The sequence below is a fragment of the Natrix helvetica genome, assembly GCF_964273705.1.
Source record: "Natrix helvetica genome assembly, chromosome: 1".
Lineage (NCBI taxonomy): Eukaryota > Metazoa > Chordata > Lepidosauria > Squamata > Natricidae > Natrix > Natrix helvetica.
In genome coordinates this window covers 303861679-303884338 of record NC_138548.1, presented here as the reverse complement: position 1 = coordinate 303884338, position 22660 = coordinate 303861679, and the positions used below count along the sequence as shown (strand labels likewise).

Genomic DNA, 22660 nt, shown 5'->3' with positions numbered 1-22660 from the left:
AAATTTTGGAATTGCGCATTTAAAAATTCAGAGCTCAGTCTAAGAGCCGCGTCTCAAATGAACATCTGTAGCATTCTATATTTTATGACATATTGCTGAAGTGCCAGCAATAGCCAGCAAAACTAAAGTTGATGTTTCTGGAGTTAAACTGGATTTAAAAAGCTAGTCTTCATGCATGACTGATTAGTTTTGCTTTTTCTTTTAAAGAAAAGCCTTCATCTTGTCCTCCTCTCCTTGCTTGTTGATTATTTATTCATTCACAAAATTGTAATTGTAATCTCTGTATTTCTCAAACACTGTTATATGGAATTCCACAAGGAATTAAGGGAAGGGGTTCATCCAAGCACAACTTTTCATTACAGCTTTACTTCCCGATTGGGGGTTCCAGGAATTTTATATTTTAGCTTACAAATTCTGCAGTCTGAAAAAAAAGTTCAATAAACGCTGGAATACAGTACCTGTTCATTGTTTGATCTGCAATAAAATAGGACCTTCCAAATAATAAATTAGACAATTTTATGCTGAAATATAAGCACTCCTTTCTTGAAATAAGTGACATCAAAGTTTGAAATACAATGCATATGAATTTGGGGGATACATTTTATTCAATTCAGCAGAACTGTATTGTTCACAAAATAATGATGCATTGTTTTTCATCCATGCCTCAGGTTTGGGGTTTACCTTACCTCAGTTGCTGCTTGTTCAAGGAGAAGCTTTTTATCACAGGATTTGAAAGATTCCAAAGTATTGGTGTTATACAACATTCCAACAGCAGGGCAACAATGTGCTGGTGTTGGGCCATTCCTGGAGGGAAAAGAAACAATCTTAAAATGTATATGGCATTTACTGTAGTCTTTACAAATCAAAATCATTGGTAGTTAGCACATACTTTACCAACAGTTTAAAAGTAAGAATGAAATTTTAAAAGATATTTTGGACAGTAACATAAATCATCCCATGTATACTGTGTAATATATACTGTCAACATCAGTTTCAACCGTTGTATTGTGCCTTTGCGTGCACTTTGTCTACAAAAGAAAAGGTGACAGGCATTGGATTGATGGAGAGTGTAAAAAGGAAGACAATTAGGACCCTGAACAGAGTAACATGCATAGCCTTGACCACTAAGTTTCTGTTCCGTAGAACCATTACTTCACCCTAAGCAGGAAAACAGACCTGTGAGTCTTTTGCAAATAAACAGCAAATATTTTATCTGTGCAATGGAGCTTAGCCTCTAAAACTCCACATTTGCTATAAGCACGGGTTCAGTCAAGCCTGCTTACCTGACACATGAATGATCATGTTATGCTAAAAATTGCAACATCTTGTAACAAAAATATTGTTCTTCAAACTCCGTTATTTACTCCTTTATTCTGCTTACCAATCCTTATCTCTCCCTCACGTAAGCTTTAGCTTTCTCCTATAGTTCTGTTATTCACTTAAGTACCCTTTTCTTCAGTAAGTGGCAGCACCTGGATGCAAAAGCTAAGCAGAGTTGGGCCTAGCTGGATTAAGGGAACCATGGAATCCCAGGGCTTTGGAAGGATTGGGAAGTGGAAAGACATCTGGAAAAAGATAATGGCCAACATCCCATGCTCCTGCCCCCCAAAAACCTGCTGAATTGTATCAATCTAGCCCAAGTCAAGCTTTCATGTGGTTTATATTTTTCCTTCTGGATCTGTCCCAGTTTTCAACCACAAGACTTTAGGCTTCTTTTGAGGATTGCTCCTTCATATTCTTTTTCCCCAGTTCTTAAAAGTCTCCAGGTTCTTTAGTGTTATCAGACTGGCCTTTGGAAGCAATTGTACACTACTGATTTATTCCCCTAGTGGTTAAAATGTACAGAGACCTGATCCTCACCACAAGATCCAAAACAAATTGTTATAAGCTATTCATGAGCTGCTGTATAGCAAAGCGAAAGCTTCCTTTAGAGAGATTGTGCGTTCAGTGTCTCATTAACTGGCATCACTCCAAACATAGGCCCAACCTAATATAGCTACAGTTCTTCTATCTGTCTCTATCAACTCATGGAATAGAAACAACCATTGCAATGATTATGCTAAGTAGAAATCCTGTTTGTCCCGAACAATAAGTGAAAACTGCTGGTGATCCTTGGTTCATTTAAACAAAGCTCGCCCAATGTGTGTATTGTGTATATTCATTTCTATACCTCCTCACTAGAATAAAGTAGACATTTGTGGTGGCATTCTGAAGCACTGCCCTCACAGAGTCATGATTCTAATACACAAATCTTGATTTATAGCCTAATGATTGCAATGCTAAGAATCAGCCTCTGTATCCTAATAACTATTTCAAGACTCAAGATAAAGGATTTATTACTCACGTATCAAAAGCACTAAATTCAAGGGTTAAACGTGCTGGCATTCCAGGAGGATCTCCTAGTAGAGGGAGGAAAAAATAAACAGGTTTTTAAAAATACTGACAATTATACAATCCAGGACCTCGCTATATAATGAAGACAGATTTATGATAATCTGTCATATTCTTGGTCAATGAGTGAATAGCCCAGATGTCCTTTTCCCATGTGGTAGTTTCATAACTGTTTCTCCATTTCATAACAGGAAGCGTTGTACAAAGGACAATGTGAGAAAAATGTCTGACTTATTCTGTTTGCACAAACTTTTCCTCCATTTTCCCCCTCCCTCCCTTACAAAACACAGCCACATAACAGAGGACAACAGAAAAATTGGGAAGCCTTTTGTTTTAACTCCTTTTTGGAAGGCATGGGGGAAGCATAATGTTTTAGTTTTTGTTATTCTTGTGCATCAAGGGGCAACAGCAAATTTCAGTAAGAAAATTTATCTTCAACATTAACCTTCTTCTTGAGCAATCTAGCTCTTTGGCTTGGAGAGAACCGATTATGACAGAGCCTCTCATATGACCTACTTCATAATATTCTTGCTGCAATACATAACTTATACAACTAATCATGGAAGGTGGTGTTCCAAGAGATACCCATCAACTGAATCATAATCTATACGTGTTTAAGTAAACTACTTGGGAGTGTTGAAACTAGTTCTCTTATGTTCTTTAACCTCTGGCCTTTTATGTTAAGGGTAGCCTTTCAGACGGTCATGGGAACAGTGTCCCAGCTATATCGGGCAAGTGGTAATCTTCTTATCCCCGACCAGTAGTGCCCACTCAAGTGAACGTCCAACGAACAGATCTTTTAAGCAACCCAGAAGCTGCTAGGCAGGGATACATATCCACGGCCAATATTCAGTATAGTGGATACGGATGAAAGGTTAACTTGCGGTAAGAAAAGCCAGCCAGGCTTGTTTACTCGGATATCAAGTGCCACGGAGTTCACCGGGAATTGGAAAGACGTGCCAGCGTCAGGCTGAACCTAACCTGAACTCTCCCAGTTCACACAGCAGGACGTCTCTCTCGAACCCCCTCCACGAAGGAAAAGTGTTTTACGGTCTACTTGCCATTATAGTAATAGCCTCTGATCGGTTTCGGAGACTCGTCCAGTTTGTATTCATTGAGTTTTTTCTGAGTGAGCTCATGCCAGAAACCTGCGTCCAGCGCGCTACTGAAGGGGACAAACTGCAGATTGGGACGCCCACCCTCCGCGGGGTGTCGCGATTCACCACCGCCGCCGCTGGCCATCATTTGTCATCGGCAGCTACCACTGAAAGCCAGGGCCGGGCTGCCTCCCAGTTTTCCCGGAAACCGCCGGTTAGCTCTCCCCAACTCCGCCCGGGAAGGAAAAGTATCCCGAGAAATGCGCGTCGGCTCCAGCGGCAGCAACAGCCTTTTCGCGTGTAAGCAGGAAGGGGAGGAGCAGGCGGTGGAGGAGGCATCGCGCGCAGCAGAGTCAGGAGGACGCGGGGCGGAGCTTCCCGCCCGGGGACGGCAGGAAAGATGCTGGGGGGTGGGGGGGGGGGAATGGCCGGTAAATTGATAAACGGAGAGGCCAGAGTGGGCTTATCGTGGATCGTAGCTCGGATGGGCGGACGGGGACGCTCCGTTCGCGGAGTTGGGCTTCTTTTAAGTAGCAGAATAGAATGAGAATAGAGCTGGAAAAGACCTTAGTGGTCTTCTAGTCGAGCCCCCTGCTGAAACAGGACACCCTATTCTGGACAAATGATTGTCCAATCTCTTCTTTAAAACCTCCAGTGATGAATTTTTTTAGGAGGCACCTGGACTTTCTTGTTTTTTTTCTTTTGAAGACGTTCAAGCTTCTTCAGCTCAGACAGGATGGTGGGGAATGGAAGGATTTAAATTCCTTGCAGACAGCTGGTCATTTGCATTCTTTTAAACCAGGGGTTCCAAACCTTTCTTTGGCGATGCCCCACCTAAGCATCTTTAAAATCCTGACCCCCCTCCCCCCACATATAATTCTTACTTTACTCAAAAAGTAAAGTGCTCAGGCAGAGGAAGCCTAAAAGGCCATTAACTTGGTTTAAACAAGGTTCAAATTGCCACCATTAAAAATCAAATTGCCCCCCTGTGGGGCATGGACCCCTGTTTTAGAAGATCCTTGAAGTCCTTGGAGGTTTTTCTGTGTCCTCAGGGTCATCTGAGTAGTGGTCCTGGTTCCTGTATAATCTGCAATTGTTGGGGAAGGAAGGAATATAAACCCTTACCCTATCCTGCCAGAACTGAGAAGCTGAAACGTCTTCAAAAGAAAAACAAGAAAGTCCAGTTGCCTCTTGAAACAGCACCTTTGGGCAACCACAACCTGGATGACTGAGAATCTCTACAGACCTCCAGTGATGAAGGACCCACAATGTCTGAAGGCAAGCTGTTCCACTGGTTAATTGCCTTCACTGTTAGGAAGTATTCAAACTTTGAAACTCCCAGAAGCCTGCGATTTCATATCACAAAGGCCAGTGTAATTAGCGGAGGAGGACTGGCATAAGTGGCAAAGGCTTTTAATTTCAAAACACAAATCCTGGCTTAATTTACAGATAAATCTGATTAATTCCAGAGATATTGGGTTGCATAGACATATATGGCTTTGCTCCACAAGTATTCACTTGGCTCACAAATATTCAAGATATTCTATCTCATGTACTGATTTAATTGTACTGATTTAATTGGAAGAGTCTGGAAAATTCTCATTGTAATACGGATTCAGCGCTCAGAGGCTTGTAATCTCCACCATAAATACATAGTGACAACGATGTCTTAGTTTGAGATAAGGTGGCATTGCTTCAATTCAGTGACTAAACTGATATATAACAGAGTTGCAAAAATGAAACAACTTTTGTTTCATTTTGCTTTTGTTTTGATTTTGAAATGGTTGAGAAAAATGGAAATATATCACATTGTTTTGGATATATCGCATTGATGGATATGGAGCAATCTAAAAATGTGATTAATAACTGTTCTGTACTATATAGACTCAAGGGGCTTGTATCCTGTGCTTAGTTGGCTGGAGAAGAAATAATTGCTGTCTGAATTTAAGTCCATTCTTCAATTTGACGACAGCCCAGATCTTTGTCCAGACAGTATTTATCACAGACCCCAATTGATAGATTCCTTTTAACACACACACACACACACACACACGTACTGGGAAAGCAAGATCCAGTCATTCTCCTTTCTGTAGGTTAGTCATTGAGGATATGTGGTTTTCATCATTTTGCATCAGCCCTCTCTGTTGCTGCTCCAATGGGGGGGAAATACATAATTTTACCTTTAAATCATTTAGGAAGTGAAAACTGGCAATGCTTGTCAAATTCACCTTTAAAAAAAACAACCATCTCAGAATTTCAGCAATGAAATGGGAGCAGGGAGTCCCCTGGTCACCAATCCTATTTGATAACCTGACAGTTGCTACAACAAATGTGTGCAGTGCGTGCAGATAGAAACATTGAATTAATGTGTCAGAGCATTGTGTGTTGATGATACAGAAGGAAACAAGTAGTCTTTGAGTTACAACAATTTATTTAGTGACCAAAGTTGTAACAGCACTGCAAAAATGATGACATGGATCATTATATTTTATGTATGCACTTTCATCCTGACTTCTGTTGCATGTTGTAAGTAGCATCATTTAGATCCTTGTAGTTAGTTTTGGTAGAAAAAAATATTTTTAAGTCAGGGTTGAACTGGGGGGTTCCTGGTGCTCTCTAAGCTTGGTTGTTTTCTTGCAGTAGTTTCATTACCAAATTAGGTAGCATCATCAGTGCATACCGATCATCAGTGCATACTGACATGCACATAAAATTCTTGCTGTACTTACACATCCCTTCATAATTTGGGGCTAAATTTTGCTTATACAACACATTTCCAGGAACGTGATATTTGTTTTAGTAGACAAACTTGTTCAGTTATGAAGTAATCCTTAGATTTGAGTTCTTACTTTACATAGCGTTGCAACATGAGCATGGTTAGGGTCAAACTGGGCTTTAGTTCTGCTTGTTGCATATTGCACAAAATATACCCAAATTGATCACCATTATGGCTTCCAATTAACCAGGGGACACTGTATGTGCCATGGTATGACTGGTAAGTTAGTTTACCTTTGGGCAAGTAGACTTCAAGGCACACATTTGACAGACCATGTTGTCTCCTAAGATGCCAGCCAGAGTTGCTGACAAAACATCAGGAAATCAGCTGCTTAGACTGCGTTCACCAAATCCTGAATCCCAACAGTATGTAACAAATAAGAGCCATGAAAATCTACATTAATGTATGCTAGTCTACGCAAGCCTCAGTTGCCCAGATTCATGGTAGACAGAGAAAGTATTTTTCTGCATCCTTTTATTTGTGCCATCTAGAATAATTACTTTTTTCTTTGGGATCACATATACTCAGAATGTTACACACTTTTTGCAAAACTGATCCCTGATTTTTTTCCATTATCTAGTCACTAAAACATATAACTATCACTAATCGACTTTCAAATGCATTAAATAATCCAGATTATATCACTCCGTACTTTCAATATACATTTTTAATGATTTGGGAGAAAGCGTAGACTATGCTATCAGGAGCAGGCCATATGCAGCATTCATTGCTAAGGGATAGGGACATGTTGGTCAGTTTTGGCATATTTGGTGCTGAAGTCCAACTCATACATGTTCATACTATTGTATGTAAATTAGGACTTCTAATTTAGAGACTACTTTATAAACCAAACTATGATTGTTCTCATCCCACCAACTGGGAAGCATATACATATATAAAACATACTGACCCATGTTTATCTGAAAAAGTCAAGGTTCTTCTATGCTACTTTGGAGGGTCAGCCAATGGAGTGACTTCTTTTCCCCGGAAAGGACTATGGTAATATCTTATGATTTCTTATCGTCCAGTTAGCATTATAAATAATCACTCTGTGGCGTGTAGTTGAAACTTTTAGTGCACAGTTGGATCTTCTGTCTCTGGAAAGACTTCTGCTAGCAGTGCATTCATACTTTAGCAGCATCTCTGTTATCTTATTAGACAGTTTTGAATAAATAAATTGTCTTTATTTATATATTGGTTGGTTGGTTGGTTGTTCCCTTCATCATGGAGGTCCAAAAAAAAGTCCAAGTTGTTGAAACAATCCCTATTCTATGTAGAGCCAACTATGACAATTTTTTTTTATTGTTCAAATTTTTATTAGTTTTGAAAATTTTACAAGGAAAAGGGGTTATAGGGTTATAAAACATTTTGACAGCTACATCGTGCGGGGGGAAGAAGCCCCCCCAGGTCTTGCAACTTTTACAAACGAAGATAGAAAAATATCAACATTTACATAAGTATTAGCAGTTTTGAGTTTAACCCAAAATCATCAGTATATTTCAATCATTTGTTTTGTATCACTTCCGTAAAGGTACATTGCAACAACAATTGCAATAGTGTTTCAAATCACTTTTGTGATCTGAGTCTTCTAGTTGTTGCGTCCTCCCTCCCGTCCACCGGCTGAGCCTCAGCCCCTCCCTCCTTTGTTTCTTGTGTAACATCCCCCATTTCACCTAAGACAGCACTGTGTTTTTTAGTGAAAGCCTCTGCTCCCACTACTGTGTTGATTCTAATTCTGCTGCCCTCCCAAAAAATCAACATGCCTTCTGGAAACAGCCACCTGAACTAAACCCCATTATTGTATATTTTTTTTGCTAAGAAGGAATATTTCCTTCTATTATCTCTTACTTTCTTTGGGATCTGTTTAAGAATGGTTATTTCTTTGTCTTTATATTTTAATGGTCCTCCCCTTTGAGCTCCTAGAACCTCATCTCTTGTAGTTTTTCTAAGAAATTTAACATGAACTTCCCTTGGAACATTGTGTGTTCTTTCATAGGCTGAATTAACCCTATAGATCAGATCAATGTCCCACCAAAGCTGTTGTTTATCTCTATTAATATATTCTGCTAGTATTGTGGTCATAATCTCCTTAAGATCTTCGTTCTCAACTTCTGGCAAGTTTTGGAACCTAAGAAAAAAAGACATCCTTTCAAATTCCATTTTTAACATCTGATTTCCAAATTCTACATTCCCCCTTTGGATTGTCTTCATCTTGTCTCTCATCCCAACCGCCCCCTCCTCCAGCACACCTATCCTCTGTTCATTCCATATGGTTTGCTGGTTCGTCTCTCTGAGCTGTTCATTTAAGTCCTGCAGTTGTTTTTTAATTTCGTCCTGTCCCTTTAAGATGATTTGAAGCATCTGATGAGTAGACAAGTCATTTGCACTCTCTTCAGAGGCTTTAGGTTGTAAAAAAGATCCCAGTTGTGACTGGTGAGTGGGGCTGGATGTAGAAGATGTTGGGGCCGATGAGGCCTTACCAGGCGGTAATTTCTTTGGACCCATCATGAGGCTCAGAGATAGTTATTGTTCTGTACAAAGAGATGGCATCTATGGGAGAGCACAGCCGGTAGGGATCACCAAACAAACAAGTCCAAAGGAGAATAAGTCTTCTAGTACAGAACTAGAGCAAATAGGTGGGTCAGAATATTCCAAATCCAGGGAAAAACGTACTTGAAGAGGCTCCTGGAGATCTCTGGGGTGGAAATTAATTGAAAGCCATAAAGTTTTCCAAGGGAGGAGTCTCATTCATGAAGACAAAGAAAAAGGAGGAAGTTGGCCATAGTGGCTCAGCCAGTACAGGTGGTCAGGAAACAACAAAGTCAAAGTTCCCATAGATAGAGAAGAATCAGTTCAGCCATCCTTTCTCTCGCAATTGTAGTCAAGAAAAAAAAAATTCCCCCATTATTTAAGGGAAGTGAAAGTAGATTTCAAACTTTCTCTCTGCCCTATAAAAGGGAGAGATTTTTCAAGTGCCGCTTTTCCAAGGGGGGTGGAATTTCCCCCCCTCCAATCTAAACTCCTCCAGAAGTTGAAACAAAGTCCCAAAACGAAAACTGCAGAACAGTCAATAGAGTAAGGATAGTAAAAGACCTGGGGAGACCCCTTGCTTTACCGCTCTTCAGCTGTTTCGTTCCAATTAATTGTTTCCTTCCAGGCTGCGTTCGGCGAAGCGCGCGGTGGCATTCCGCGCGCTCCCCGGTTCCTAGGGCAAAGCTGGAGACCCCCCCATGGCTGCCACCATTCCAGGGGGTCCCAGCAAGCCGCCCCTATGGCAGGGCGCCACTCCAAGGCACCCTGTGCTCCCCCTAGACTTCAGGGGAGCCCATCAGAGCAGCGAAAAGGCGGACGCGCGGATCTGTCACCTTCGGCTGCCGGAAGTCATCCCCCAACTATGACAATTGTAAAATATCACTTATATTCCATCTATTTATCAAATGCTATATATTTGGCGTTGGTGTCATTCAGGCTGTCCTCCCACTTTTCTCTTTGTTCATCCTATAGCATAGCAACTACTAAAGGATTCAAAACCTTGTAAACAGTTTTCTGACCTGTAACATGGCCCGCATTAATATGGGTTTTGGAATTCTTACAGACAAACTGATATCTTTTTATATGGTATAACGATTCTCAGTCATTCTATTCTTGGTAGACAATGTTATGTACACTATGTATGAGGAGGTACTGATTCATGATACGACTCTTCAGATTTGATATTCAATATCGATATACAGTTTATGTACAGTTCTTCATTTTGAAATATTATACTTCATATCCAGTGTCTCCTTTTCTGTTGTTGCACTTCATTACAACTATCATTTTAAAACTCTTGTATCATCCAATGTGAAATGTAAAATATACTCATTTTCCCTTTTGTGTACAAAAGGGTAGGCTAGGCTAGACCTAATCCTACTGCGGGAGTGCCCCCTCTCGCAGGTGTGGCCCTCCGCCCTTTCAAGGGCCCACCTTGATGACGGATTCATTAATCCCGAGAGGTGGAGGAAGCGGAGACTTAGGGGTTTTTTAGTTAAATGTTTTTTAAATTCTTTTAGGGGTTTAGGGGTTGAGGGGTGGGTGGGTCAGATCAGGAGCGATGACAGAGCCAGGTCACCAGGTGGGGTCTTGAGCAGAAGGAGCAGAGAGGAGGAGGGGGGAGAGGATATCATTCCTATACAGGGCTCCTTGATTCCAACAGTCATAGGGAGGGGCAGATACGAGGACAGATTAACAACTCGCAGTCGGTTGGGAGATCGTGGGTGCTGGTTACACCCGGTCACTTGTACCAACCCCCGTGTTCTAGGTGGTCAGGATCTGCAGGCCCAGGGCCTGAGGCTGTTGTTATGCAATGCGAGGTCCGTTGTCAATAAGGACCCCTCATTCATGATCTAATTTTGGAGGGGGAGCCGGACCTCGCGGGAATAAAGGAAACCTGGTTGGGCCACGAGGGAGGGTTACCCCTCGTGGAAATGTGCCCACCAGGTTACCAAGCATTTCACCAGCCCCGGGCCCGGGGAAGGGGCGGTGGGGTAGCAGTGATTATCCGGGAGGACTTAGAGCCGAGGGAGTCCACTGTGCCACAGATGTCCGGATGTGAATCCCTTGTTGTGAAATGGGGCCCTGGGAGGCAGTTGGGCCTGCTGATAGTATACCTGGCTCCCCGCCATACATCAGCGACCCTGCCTGAGCTCCTCGAGCTGATCTCATCGGTGGCGGTTGAGACCCCCAAACTTCTAGTGATGGGGGATTTTAACCTGCCGTCGGTGGGAGAAGCATCAGAGGGGGTTTGGGAGTTCATGGCTTCCATGATAGCCATGGACCTGACTCAAATGATTCAAGGCCCGACACACGAGGGAGGTCACACCTTGGACATTGTTTTTGTCTCTCGCCAGTGGTTGAGTGATCTGGGAGGAGTGAATTTAACCATCACTCCTCTGTCATGGTCAGATCACTCACTCCTCCGACTTGACTTCCCTGGTGCTACCCCTCGCTGCGGGGAGGCGGAACCGGAAAACACTAGATGGTTCCGCCCCAGGCGCTTGATGGAACCAGACAGGTTCCAGACGGAGCTTGGGCCACCTCCTGCAGCCCTGACCCGCCCTCGGGTAGAGGACCTGGTGGCCACGTGGAATAATGCGACTACCGGGGCCTTGAACCGGGTGGCGCCTTTGCGGCCTCTCCGGCGGCAACGATCCACCCTGGCTCCTTGGTTTACCGAGGAGCTAAGGGTGATGAAGCGCCACAAGAGATGCCTAGAGAGTCGTTGGAGATCCTCCCAATCCGAATTTGACCGAGCACAGGTACGAGCCCATTTAAGGACGTACCTAGTGGCATTGAGAACGGCCAAACGTCAATATTGTGCCGCTCTCATTGCATCCGCAGAGAACCGCCCTGCCGCCCTGTTTCGGGTGTCCCGCTCCCTTCTGTTTCAGAGGCCGCGGGAGGCCCCTCTACAGGGTAGGGCAGAGGAGTTTGGGAAATATCTGCAGGATAAAGTCGCTCAAATCCAGAAGGATTGGGTCCCCTTCAGTGGCCCAGTCGAGACGCCAGTGGCGAGTCTTGAGAAACCTTTTTGGGAGGAGTTTGACTTGGTTGTCATCGAGGATTTGGACAGATTGCGTGGACGACTGCGACCTACCACATGTTTACTGGACCCGTGTTCCTCCTGGCTTGTACTGGCATCCTGGGAGGTTACACGCGACTGGCTCCTGGGCCTAGTGAACGCTTCGTTGGGTGAGGGGTCTCTCCCGGCCGCCTTGAAAGAGGCGGTGGTGAGACCCTTGCTCAAGAAGCCTTCCCTGGACCCTACGGAGCTGGCCAATTATCGTCCTGTCTCCAACCTTCCCTTTTTGGCGAAGGTTGTAGAGAGTGTGGTGGCTTCTCAGTTTCCACGACATCTGGAGGAGAATGATTATCTAGACCCGCGCCAGTCCGGCTTTCGCCCTGGGCACAGCACAGAGACGGCCTTGGTCGCGTTGGTAGATGATCTCTGGAGGGCCAGAGATAGGGGCTGTTCCTCTATCCTGGTCCTATTAGACCTCTCGGCGGCTTTTGATACCATCGACCATGGTATCCTGTTGCGCCGACTGGAGGGGTTGGGGGTCCGGGGCACCGTTTTGCAGTGGTTCGGCTCCTACCTCTCTGGCCGGACGCAACGTGTGTTGGCAGGGGAGCAGAGGTCGACCCTATGCCCGCTTACTTGTGGGGTGCCACAGGGGTCGGTCCTCTCGCCACTCCTGTTCAACACATACATGAAGCCGCTGGGTGAGATCATCCGTGGTTTCGGGGTGGGATATCATCTGTACGCTGATGATACTCAGCTGTACATTTCCACCCCGAACCACCCCAACGAGGCCGTCAAAGTGATGTCCCGGTGTGTGGAAGCCGTACGGATCTGGATGGATGACAACCGACTCAGGCTCAACCCTTCCAAGACGGAGTGGCTGTGGGTTCCGGCTCCCCGGTTCAACCAGATAATTCCATCTCTGGCCATTGGGGGCATTCAACTCGCCCCCGTGGAGCGGGCGCGCAATTTGGGCGTCCTCCTAGATGCCAGGCTGTCCATGGATGAACATGTGACAGCCGTGGCCAGGGGGGCGTTCCACCAGGTTCGCCTGGTGCGCCAATTGCGCCCCCTATTGGACCGGGACGCCCTACGCACAGTCACCCATGCGCTGGTGACGTCTCGCCTGGACTACTGTAACGCTCTCTACATGGGGCTTCCCTTGAAATGCACTCGGAGACTGCAGTTGGTCCAGAATGTGGCCGCGCGGGTGATTATGGGGAGTACCAAGTACTCCCATGTGATACCTCTCCTGCGCGAGCTGCACTGGCTTCCTGTGGTCTATCGAGTGCGTTTCAAGGTCTTGATTACGATCTTTAAAGCGCTCCATGGCTCAGGACCTAGTTACCTGCGGGATCGTATTCTGCCCCATGCATCCCTACGACCCATCCGCTCGCACAGAGAGGGACTTCTCCAGGTGCCGTCCACTAGACAGTGCCATGGGGCGGCGCCTAGGAGCAGAGCCTTCTCTGTGGCGGGCCCAGCCCTGTGGAATGACCTCCCCCCGGATATTAGGACCACTACTGACCTCCGCTCCTTCCGTGTCAAGCTCAAGACCCACCTTTTCCAAATAGCTGGCCTGGCTCAATCATAACTTCGTATCGCTCCTGATGGGTTTTTTAATTTAGTAATTTTATTTAAGGGGATTTTAAATTGTGTTTTTAATTGTCTTTCACTTATAAGTCAACTCTCCTCCATGCACATATGTATATGTCTCTGTTCTTTTTGTATATATGTTTGTCTTATGTGTATTTTTATTTGTTTTGATTGTACGCCGCCCCGAGTCCTTCGGGAGAGGGTTGCGGCTAATCAAATAAAATTATTATTATTATTATTATTATTATTATTATTATTATTATTATTATTATTATTATTATTATTATTATTATTATTATTATTATTATTAAAAATACCCAGAATAATAAATAAGCTTCACTGGAAATCATTTTAAACAATCACAGAAATGAATTCAAGCAGTGAGGCTACTCCTGACAGAGTTCTAGCATCTTAACCCTAAATTTAATTTGAATGAAGAGCATAAGAATATAATTCCTACTCCTACTCTGCCAATTCCTACTCCTTTCTGTGGTTTTGCTACTAAAGCAATTAAGGACTGACTCTAAGATCAAAGCCGAATGATTACTTTTGAAATAAAAAAAAATCTGGGGATTATAATTCTAGTATCATCCTTGTAATCAAATTTTATGAACTTGGCAATTTTAGGTGTTAATCAGGATTAGGGATTATAACATCTATTTGCTTTCTCATGAAGGCAGCAAGACCATTTTGAACATAGTCAAGATCATGTGTCAGGCATATTTTAACATTCTTTTTAATGGTTTTAACATTACAATTGTTTTTATACACAATCGTATTAATATCTTAAAATATTCAAAAGACAGATCATATATCCCATTGACTTATAAAAGAAACATCTCATTTATGACATTCTACATGTGTTTTTGATTTTAACAGTTATGACTTTTAAAGAAATTAATCATAGCTTTCATACGATTCAAATTTGCATGTAAATTAACCATGATCATTATACATTATACTCAGTCCTGGATTAACCACTAATGGGTACCTGGTTAAGATACCAAGAAAAGGTGGGGGGCACCACAGAAGTTTTTTTCTAGAGATCATGTCAACTCTTTCACTAACATACTTGACTTTAGTTTTCAGCACTTACTGAATTTAACGTCTTGTCAGTTAAGCTATGGGAGAGCTCAGGAACTTCATTGTTGAGCTGTGCTCAGGACATCACTTGGATTTAATTGTGATTAAACCATGATTATATCTTATTATATAATGAATGTGTGACTTTTTACTGTGTTACCCTGAAAATATGACAGGGTGTTATTTTCTTTTTACTTACAAAATATGGCCTTGGGTTTATTATAGGGGAGGGTTGCTGGGCGGCTGCTCCCTTGCGAACTGGCTCCCGAAGAGCCGGGCACAGCCTCAAGCAGCCATAAGGTGACCAAGCTCACGAGCAACCGCCCAGCAACCCCCGTCTCCAGCCGGGCAGAGCGCCATTCACTGACCTAAGGGATATCACTAAGGAGCCAAGCCACGTGGCGCTCTGCCCACTCCTCAGCTCCCGCGGCTTGGCACATTAGGGATACCCCCTAGGTCAGTGCATGGAGCTCTGCCCGGCTGGAGAAAGGGGTTGTGCGAGCGCCTGATCTGCCTTCAGCAGGCACAACCCCCTTCTCCAGCCAGGCAGAGCTCCATGTACTGACCTAGCGGGTATCCCTAATGTGCCAAGCCGCGGAAGCTGGGGAGCGGGCAGAGTGCCATGTTGCTTGGCGCCTTAGTGATACCTCCTAGGTCAGTGAATGGCGCTGTGCCCGGCTGGAGAGGAGGGTTGCCGGACGGTTGCTCGTGAACTGGGTCACCACATGGCTGCTTCGCCCCTGAGGCTGTGCCCGGCTTTTCAGGAGCCAGTTTGCAAGGGAGCAGCCACCTGGCAACTCCCCTTTCCAGCCAGGCAGAATGCCACTCCCCAATCTAGTGGTATCCCGAAGGCGCCAAGCAATGTGAGCACCTTTCTCCCACCCCGGCTCCTGCGGCTTGACGCCTTCAGGATACCGCTATGTCGATGAACGGTGCTCTGCCTGGCCGGAGGGGGGGGGGGTTTCCAGGGAGTTTATTTTGGGGCTGGGCTTATATTTTTGCCCACACAAAAAATACACTTTTGATTGCTTCATTAGGTGAGACAGTTTGAAACAGGGAAGAGGACTGGTAAGTTAATATTTTTATTTGACTCAATTTCTAGCCCACATTTTTTTACAAACTTGACTATAAGAAGCTTAAAAACAAATTAAAATTCAAACTAAAATTGCCTAGTAATTAAAGGCCTAATAAAAAAAGATTAGCTTATTTTTTCCCTAAATGCCACATCTGGCAAGAGGTCAACTATGCATTTTATAAGGTGGGAACAAGGTGGGTCAGTAGTGCATCCTTAGAAAGATTTCGCCATCAGAACCTAATAGCCAAACAAAGATGAACTTTAATGCTTCGGATAGCCTGTAAACTATTTAGAACTTTAAAATAAGGTAGCTGTGTAAATAATTCCTACTACAAAGTTATACTGATCTGTATCAGCAGTCTAGTGACTGCAGGTTTTACTTACAAATTCTAGACATTTTTCCAAATTTCAGGAATAAAGATGGCAGCTATCCAAAATGTGAGGAACTTGCCAGATTCAACCAGCTCGTGAAGAGTCACAAGTGGCACTTAATTGTTAAATGTTATTCTTCAAAGGTTTCATATACTCTGGATCCAGTAAAAATAAGGATCTGGGAGCACCCCAAGTTGCAGATCTATCTTTTCAGATGAGTAAATTATTATTTCAACTAAGGTGGACCTTATCCCCAAAGACACCTATTTTCTCTGGTTTTAATGTCTTCCCCCAATAGGTATACATGGTGCTGACAGAATTACTTGGACAAAGAACCATGTAGAGTGTGCCTTGTAATAAGTATGATGATTTAATATTGGTTTGTTCATAAACTTCATTGTGACCATAAAAGAATTAACATCCTGGTAGGCTAGGATGCGTGTGTGTGCATACATAGATACACACCAGAGGTGTGTTGCTACCGGTTCGGGTCAATTCGGCCGAACTGGTAGTGGAATGTTGGCTTGAATCACAGAACTGGCAGTCACCAGGCTGGCCACGCCTCCAAACCAGTTTCCCGGTCGCCGCAGCATTTTTTTTTTTGCATTTTTTAATGTTCTGCACATGTGCAGGCCTATTTACGGGCAACTGTGCATGCACTTGGAGCAGCAACCCTTCCCTGATACACACACACATAAACACATGCTTGGTGGTGGCTGAGAGCACATGAGGGAGGAAAGGAAAGACAGCGCTGAGAAGATCAGGGTAGTAAAATCTGCTACACTGGGAACTGCTGAGGGGACAGTGTGAGCCAATTTTATCCTGCTTACTGCACAAACCTGCTCAAGCATTCCTGCAATTTTTGTTTCAGCAGAAATTCAGTGCAATAACAATGATCCAATTTTTATTTCTGCCAAATTGTGATTCATCTGGAATAGATTGGTGAAGTTCCAGAACACAAAGCATTTGCTTTGAGTTAAAACAAAACACAATTTGGGGCATACTCCTATTTGAAGAAAAAATAATCTTCAACTAATAAGAGAAAGTAATAAAACACTATATTTGCCAATAAAATATCAAGAATTAAAACCAAACTAGGCTCAAAAAATGGTTTCTCTCTAGAGAATGATAGCTAATTTGAGAAAGGAAAGTCCTTTCTCAAATTAGCTATCATTCTCTAGAGATAAAACATTTTGGGCCTAATTTGGCCTGCCATCTGATACCATTTTATCAGTAAAAACAGAGTTTAGAGCATCATACAATGGTGGTTGCAGTGAAAAACCATACATTTATTATTTTTATTTATCAGTTCTTTGGAAGGTGGTAGCAAACAAAAAGATAAGGCGTGGCACAAGATACCATTTCAAGAATATGTAAATATTGTTTGCCTTAAATTGATATTCTCAAAAACTAGGAACTCATACCTCATGGAGCTTATACCCATTTCAAGCAAATGTTTTCCATCCTGCCAATGGTTCATACTGGTTTACAGTATTATACTACAATATTAAGTACTATTGAGTTTTCTGAGATTTTGTAACATAGTTGAAAGTCTTTCTTTAAAAAGCTTCTCTAACAGGTGGAAAATATATCATGATGTTTGAAAAAAGATACCCAAAGTTAATATTAAATTATTTTTTTATTAATTATACTGGGTTTTTAAAAAAATGTTCATTGAAAATTGTTCTTATTAAATGTTAAACTTCCTTTCACAAACACTGAAATCCAGTTTGGGAATCAGATTTTCAGATTTCTAACTGATAAAGAATTACATTTTAAGTGTGCACGATTATATGTAACAAGAACAAAAAAAAGCATTTCAGACATAGCAACTTTATGGTACACAGTCCACTAGTTTTATAATATATGAGGAATGCTGATTACCCAGGACAAAGAGTGCATCCAACTCTAGATTTTATGAATGTGCTATTATATGGATTTTCTAAAGACGGACATCTCATTCCAAGACACAAAAGTTTGTTGTTCTAGATCTTATTGAAACAAATTAAACACTGTTGTGTATGCTGGCTATTAGCTTTTTATTATTTCTTAGGGGAAATTTATCTATTTTTTCCAGCATGATTTATTTTCTGAAAACTGAGCTGAAGAGAATGACATTCAAATTGAAGGGGGGGGGGGGGGATTAAAAAAGTACTGAGTTCCAAAATGGCCAAATCATGAAGAGGATGAAATATTTCCCAGTGCATGCTTAGATAGAAAGTTGAGCAACAATTCCCTTCTACATCCCTTGTTGATCATTTTGTCCCAGAGCAAGCCTGTCATTCTGGCTGTTTGTGTTTTAGGTAGGCAAAATGCATCAATAATAGCTTGAAAATGCTGGTGGTTTTTTTTTTTAAAAATAGGACGTCATCCTGGATTCTGTTGAAGAGGCTGAATGTTTAGAACAGTGGTTCCCAACCTTTTTTGGCCTTGCCCCACCTAAGCATCTCTAAAATCCTGATTCCTCCTCCCCCCAGTGACATATAATTCTTACTTTATTCAAAAAGTGAACTCTACTCATGCAGGGGAAGCCTAAAAAGCTATTAACTTGGTTTAAACAAGGTTCAAATTGCACGCATTAAAAATCAAATTTCCCCCATGTGGTAAACATTGGTTTAGAAGGAACAATGGAAGCTTCTTAGGAGGCAAAGTAAAACGATAGGCAACATCTAGCTTGGCTGAACTTGAAAAAGCTATTGTTCTAATTGTTCTTCTAAAAGATAATTATTATTCATAATTAGCATTGGTCAAGAACACAACAGTTAGTTCTCGACCTACAATTCGTTTAGTGACCATTTGAAGTTACAATAGCACAGAAAAAAGTAACTTATGCCCATTTTCACGCATATGACTTGCAGCATACCCAAGGTCAAGTGATCAAAATTCAGTCACTTCGCAAGTAACTCGTATTTATGATGGTTGCAGTGTCCTGGAGTCATGTTATTACTTTTTGCAGCCTTCTGACAAGCAAAGTGAATGGGGAAGCCAGATTAATTAACAACCATATTACTAACTTAACAACTGCAGTGGTTCCCTTAACAGTTGGCAAAAAAAGGTCATAAAATGGGTCAAACTCACTTAACAAATATCTCACTAGCAACAGAAATTTGGGGCTCAATTTTGGTTGTAAGTTGAAGACTACTTGCATCAGAAAATAGCCAGTCTACAGGTAAAAAACAACAACCAGAAAAATGCTTTGGCAAAGTAGTCCTATATTGTTGCACAGAAAATGGCATCTACATGAAGCAACCAAAAGTGGAGGCGGAATGAGATTTTGTGTTTACCATAAATCAGAGCTAAACTGAAAATACATATGAATAAGATTGCTTCTCTTTCATAATAAAGGGACAACGAATTTCCTGACTAGGATATCTGCTGTCGGTTTCCGATTTGTTGGTAAATAAAATTCCACTAGTTTTATTATTAAATATTATTAAAAGTTTAAATTTCTGGTGAATAATTTTTCTGGAGAAAAATTAAACTAGATATAAGTGTTCTTTTGAAACCCCTGGAGATTTGGGAACACAAAGACTACTAGGAAGCGGAGACTTAGGGGGTTTTTAGTGAAATGTTTTTTAAATTCTTTTAGGGGTTCAGGGGTTGGGGGGGGGGTGGGCCAGATCAGGAGCGATGACGGAGCCAGGTCACCAGGCGTGGTCTTGAGCAGAAGGAGCAGAGAGGAGGAGGGGGGAGAGGATATCATTCCCATACAGGGCTTCTTGATCCCAACAGTCGTAGGGAGGGGCAGATACGAGGACAGATTAACAACCCGTAGTCGGTTGGGAGACCGTGGGTGCTGGTTACACCCGGTCGCTTGTACCAACCCCCGCGTTCTAGGTGGTCAGGATCTGCAGGCCCAGGGCCTGAGGCTGCTGTTATGCAATGCGAGGTCCGTTGTCAATAAGGCCCCCCTCATTCACGATCTGATTTTGGAGGGGGAGCCGGACCTCGCGGGAATAACGGAAACCAGGTTGGGCCACGAGGGAGGGTTACCCCTCGTGGAAATGTGCCCACCAGGTTACCAAGCATTTCACCAGCCCCGGGCCCGGGGAAGGGGCGGTGGGGTAGCAGTGATTATCCGGGAGGATTTAGAGCCGAGGGAGTCCACTGTGCTACAGACGTCCGGATGTGAATCCCTTGTTGTGAAATGGGGCCCTAGGAGGCAGATGGGTTTGCTGATAGTATACCTGGCTCCCCGCCATACATCAGCGACCCTGCCTGAGCTCCTCGAGCTGATCTCATCGGTGGCGGTTGAGACCCCCAAACTTTTAGTGATGGGGGATTTTAACCTGCCGTCGGTGGGAGAAGCATCAGAGGGGGCTCGGGAGTTCATGGCTTCCATGATAGCCATGGACCTGACTCAAATGATTCAGGGCCCGACACACGAGGGAGGTCACACCTTGGACCTTGTTTTTGTCTCTCGCCAGTGGTTGAGTGATCTGGGAGGAGTGAATTTAACCATCACTCCTCTGTCATGGTCAGATCACTCACTCCTCCGTCTTGACTTCCCTGGTCCTACCCCTCGCTGCGGGGAGGCGGAACCGGAGAGCACTAGATGGTTCCGCCCCAGGCGCTTGATGGAACCAGACAGGTTCCAGACGGAGCTTGGGCCACCTCCTGCAGCCCTGACCCGCCCTCAGGTAGAGGACCTGGTGGCCGCGTGGAATAATGCGACTACCGGGGCCTTGAACCGGGTGGCGCCTTTGCGGCCTCTCCGGCGGCAACGATCCACCCTGGCTCCTTGGTTTACCGAGGAGCTAAGGGTGATGAAGCGCCGCAAGAGATGCCTAGAGAGTCGTTGGAGATCCTCCCGATCCGAACTTGACCGAGCACAGGTACGAGCCCATTTAAGGACGTACCTAGTGGCATTGAGAACGGCCAAACGTCAATATTGTGCTGCTCTCATTGCATCCGCAGAGAACCGCCCTGCCGCCCTGTTTCGGGTGTCCCGCTCTCTTCTGTTTCAGAGGCCACGGGAGGCCCCTTTACAGGGCAGGGCAGAGGAGTTTGGGAAATATCTGCAGGATAAAGTCGCTCAAATCCGGAAGGATTGGGTCCCCTTCAGTGGCCCAGTCGAGACGCCAGTGGCGAGTCTTGAGAAACCTTTTTGGGAGGAGTTTGACTTGGTTGTCATCGAGGATTTGGACAGATTGCGTGGGCGACTGCGACCTACCACATGTTTGTTGGACCCGTGTCCCTCCTGGCTTGTACTGGCATCCTGGGAGGTTACACGCGACTGGCTCCTGGACCTAGTGAATGCTTCGTTGGGTGAGGGGTCTCTCCCGGCCGCCTTGAAAGAGGCGGTGGTGAGACCCTTGCTCAAGAAGCCTTCCCTGGACCCTATGGAGCTGGTCAATTATCGTCCTGTCTCCAACCTTCCCTTTTTGGCGAAGGTTGTGGAGAGTGTGGTGGCTTCTCAGTTCCCACGACATCTGGAGGAGAATGATTATCTAGACCCGCGCCAGTCCGGCTTTCGCCCTGGGCACAGCACAGAGACGGCCTTGGTCGCATTGGTAGATGATCTCTGGAGGGCCAGAGATAGGGGCTGTTCCTCTATCCTGGTCCTATTAGACCTCTCGGCGGCTTTTGATACCATCGACCATGGTATCCTGTTGCACCGACTGGAGGGGTTGGGGATCCGGGGCACCGTCTTGCGGTGGTTCGGCTCCTACCTCTCCGGCAGGACGCAACGTGTGTTGGCAGGAGAGCAGAGGTCGACCCTAAGCCCCCTTATCTGTGGGGTGCCACAGGGGTCGGTCCTCTCGCCACTCCTGTTCAACACATACATGAAGCCGCTGGGTGAGATCATCCGTGGTTTTGGGGTGGGATACCATCTGTACGCTGATGATACTCAGCTGTACATTTCCACCCCGAACCACCCCAACGAGGCCGTCGAAGTGATGTCCCGGTGTGTGGAAGCCGTACGGGTCTGGATGGATGACAACCGACTCAGGCTCAACCCTTCCAAGACGGAGTGGCTGTGGGTTCCGGCTCCCCGGTTCAACCAGATAATTCCATCTCTGGCCATTGGGGGCATCCAACTCGCCCCCGTGGAGCGGGCGCGCAATTTGGGCGTCCTCCTGGATGCCAGGCTGTCCATGGATGAACATGTGACAGCCGTGGCCAGGGGGGCGTTCCATCAGGTTCGCCTGGTGCGCCAATTGCGCCCCCTATTGGACCGGGACGCCCTACGCACAGTCACCCATGCGCTGGTGACGTCTCGCCTGGACTACTGTAACGCTCTCTACATGGGGCTTCCCTTGAAATGCACTCGGAGACTACAGTTGGTCCAGAATGCGGCCGCGCGGGTGATTATGGGGAGCACCAGGTACTCCCATGTGACACCACACCTGCGCGAGCTGCACTGGCTTCCTGTGGTCTATCGAGTGTGTTTCAAGGTCTTGATTACGATCTTTAAAGCGCTCCATGGCTCAGGACCTAGTTACCTGCGGGATCGTATTCTGCCCCACACATCCCTACGACCTATTCGCTCGCACAGAGAGGGACTTCTCCAGGTGCCGTCCACTAGACAATGCCATGGGGCGGCGCCTAGGAGCAGAGCCTTCTCTGTGGCGGGCCCAGCCCTGTGGAATGACCTCCCCCCGGATATTAGGACCACTACTGACCTCCGCTCCTTCCGTGTTAAGCTCAAGACCCACCTTTTTCAAATATCTGGCCTGGCTCAACCATGACTTTGTTCGCTCCTGAGG

The 22660-nt window shown here is 44.6% G+C and overlaps 1 protein-coding gene across 1 annotated transcript in view; it reads right to left on the bottom strand.

Moving 5' to 3' along the window:
• ATG7 (autophagy related 7) overlaps nucleotides 1-3778 on the bottom strand; it is a 107539-nt gene extending 103761 nt beyond the window's left edge. The window contains exons 1-3 of the mRNA XM_081934904.1: nucleotides 3453-3778; nucleotides 2345-2399; nucleotides 687-804 (exon numbers count right to left, since the gene is read on the bottom strand). Of these exons, the coding sequence (XP_081791030.1) occupies nucleotides 687-804; nucleotides 2345-2399; nucleotides 3453-3636 (357 nt within the window). The 5' untranslated portion in view covers nucleotides 3637-3778. The remainder of the gene's footprint in view (nucleotides 1-686; nucleotides 805-2344; nucleotides 2400-3452) is intronic.
• Nucleotides 3779-22660: the final 18882 nt, after the last annotated feature.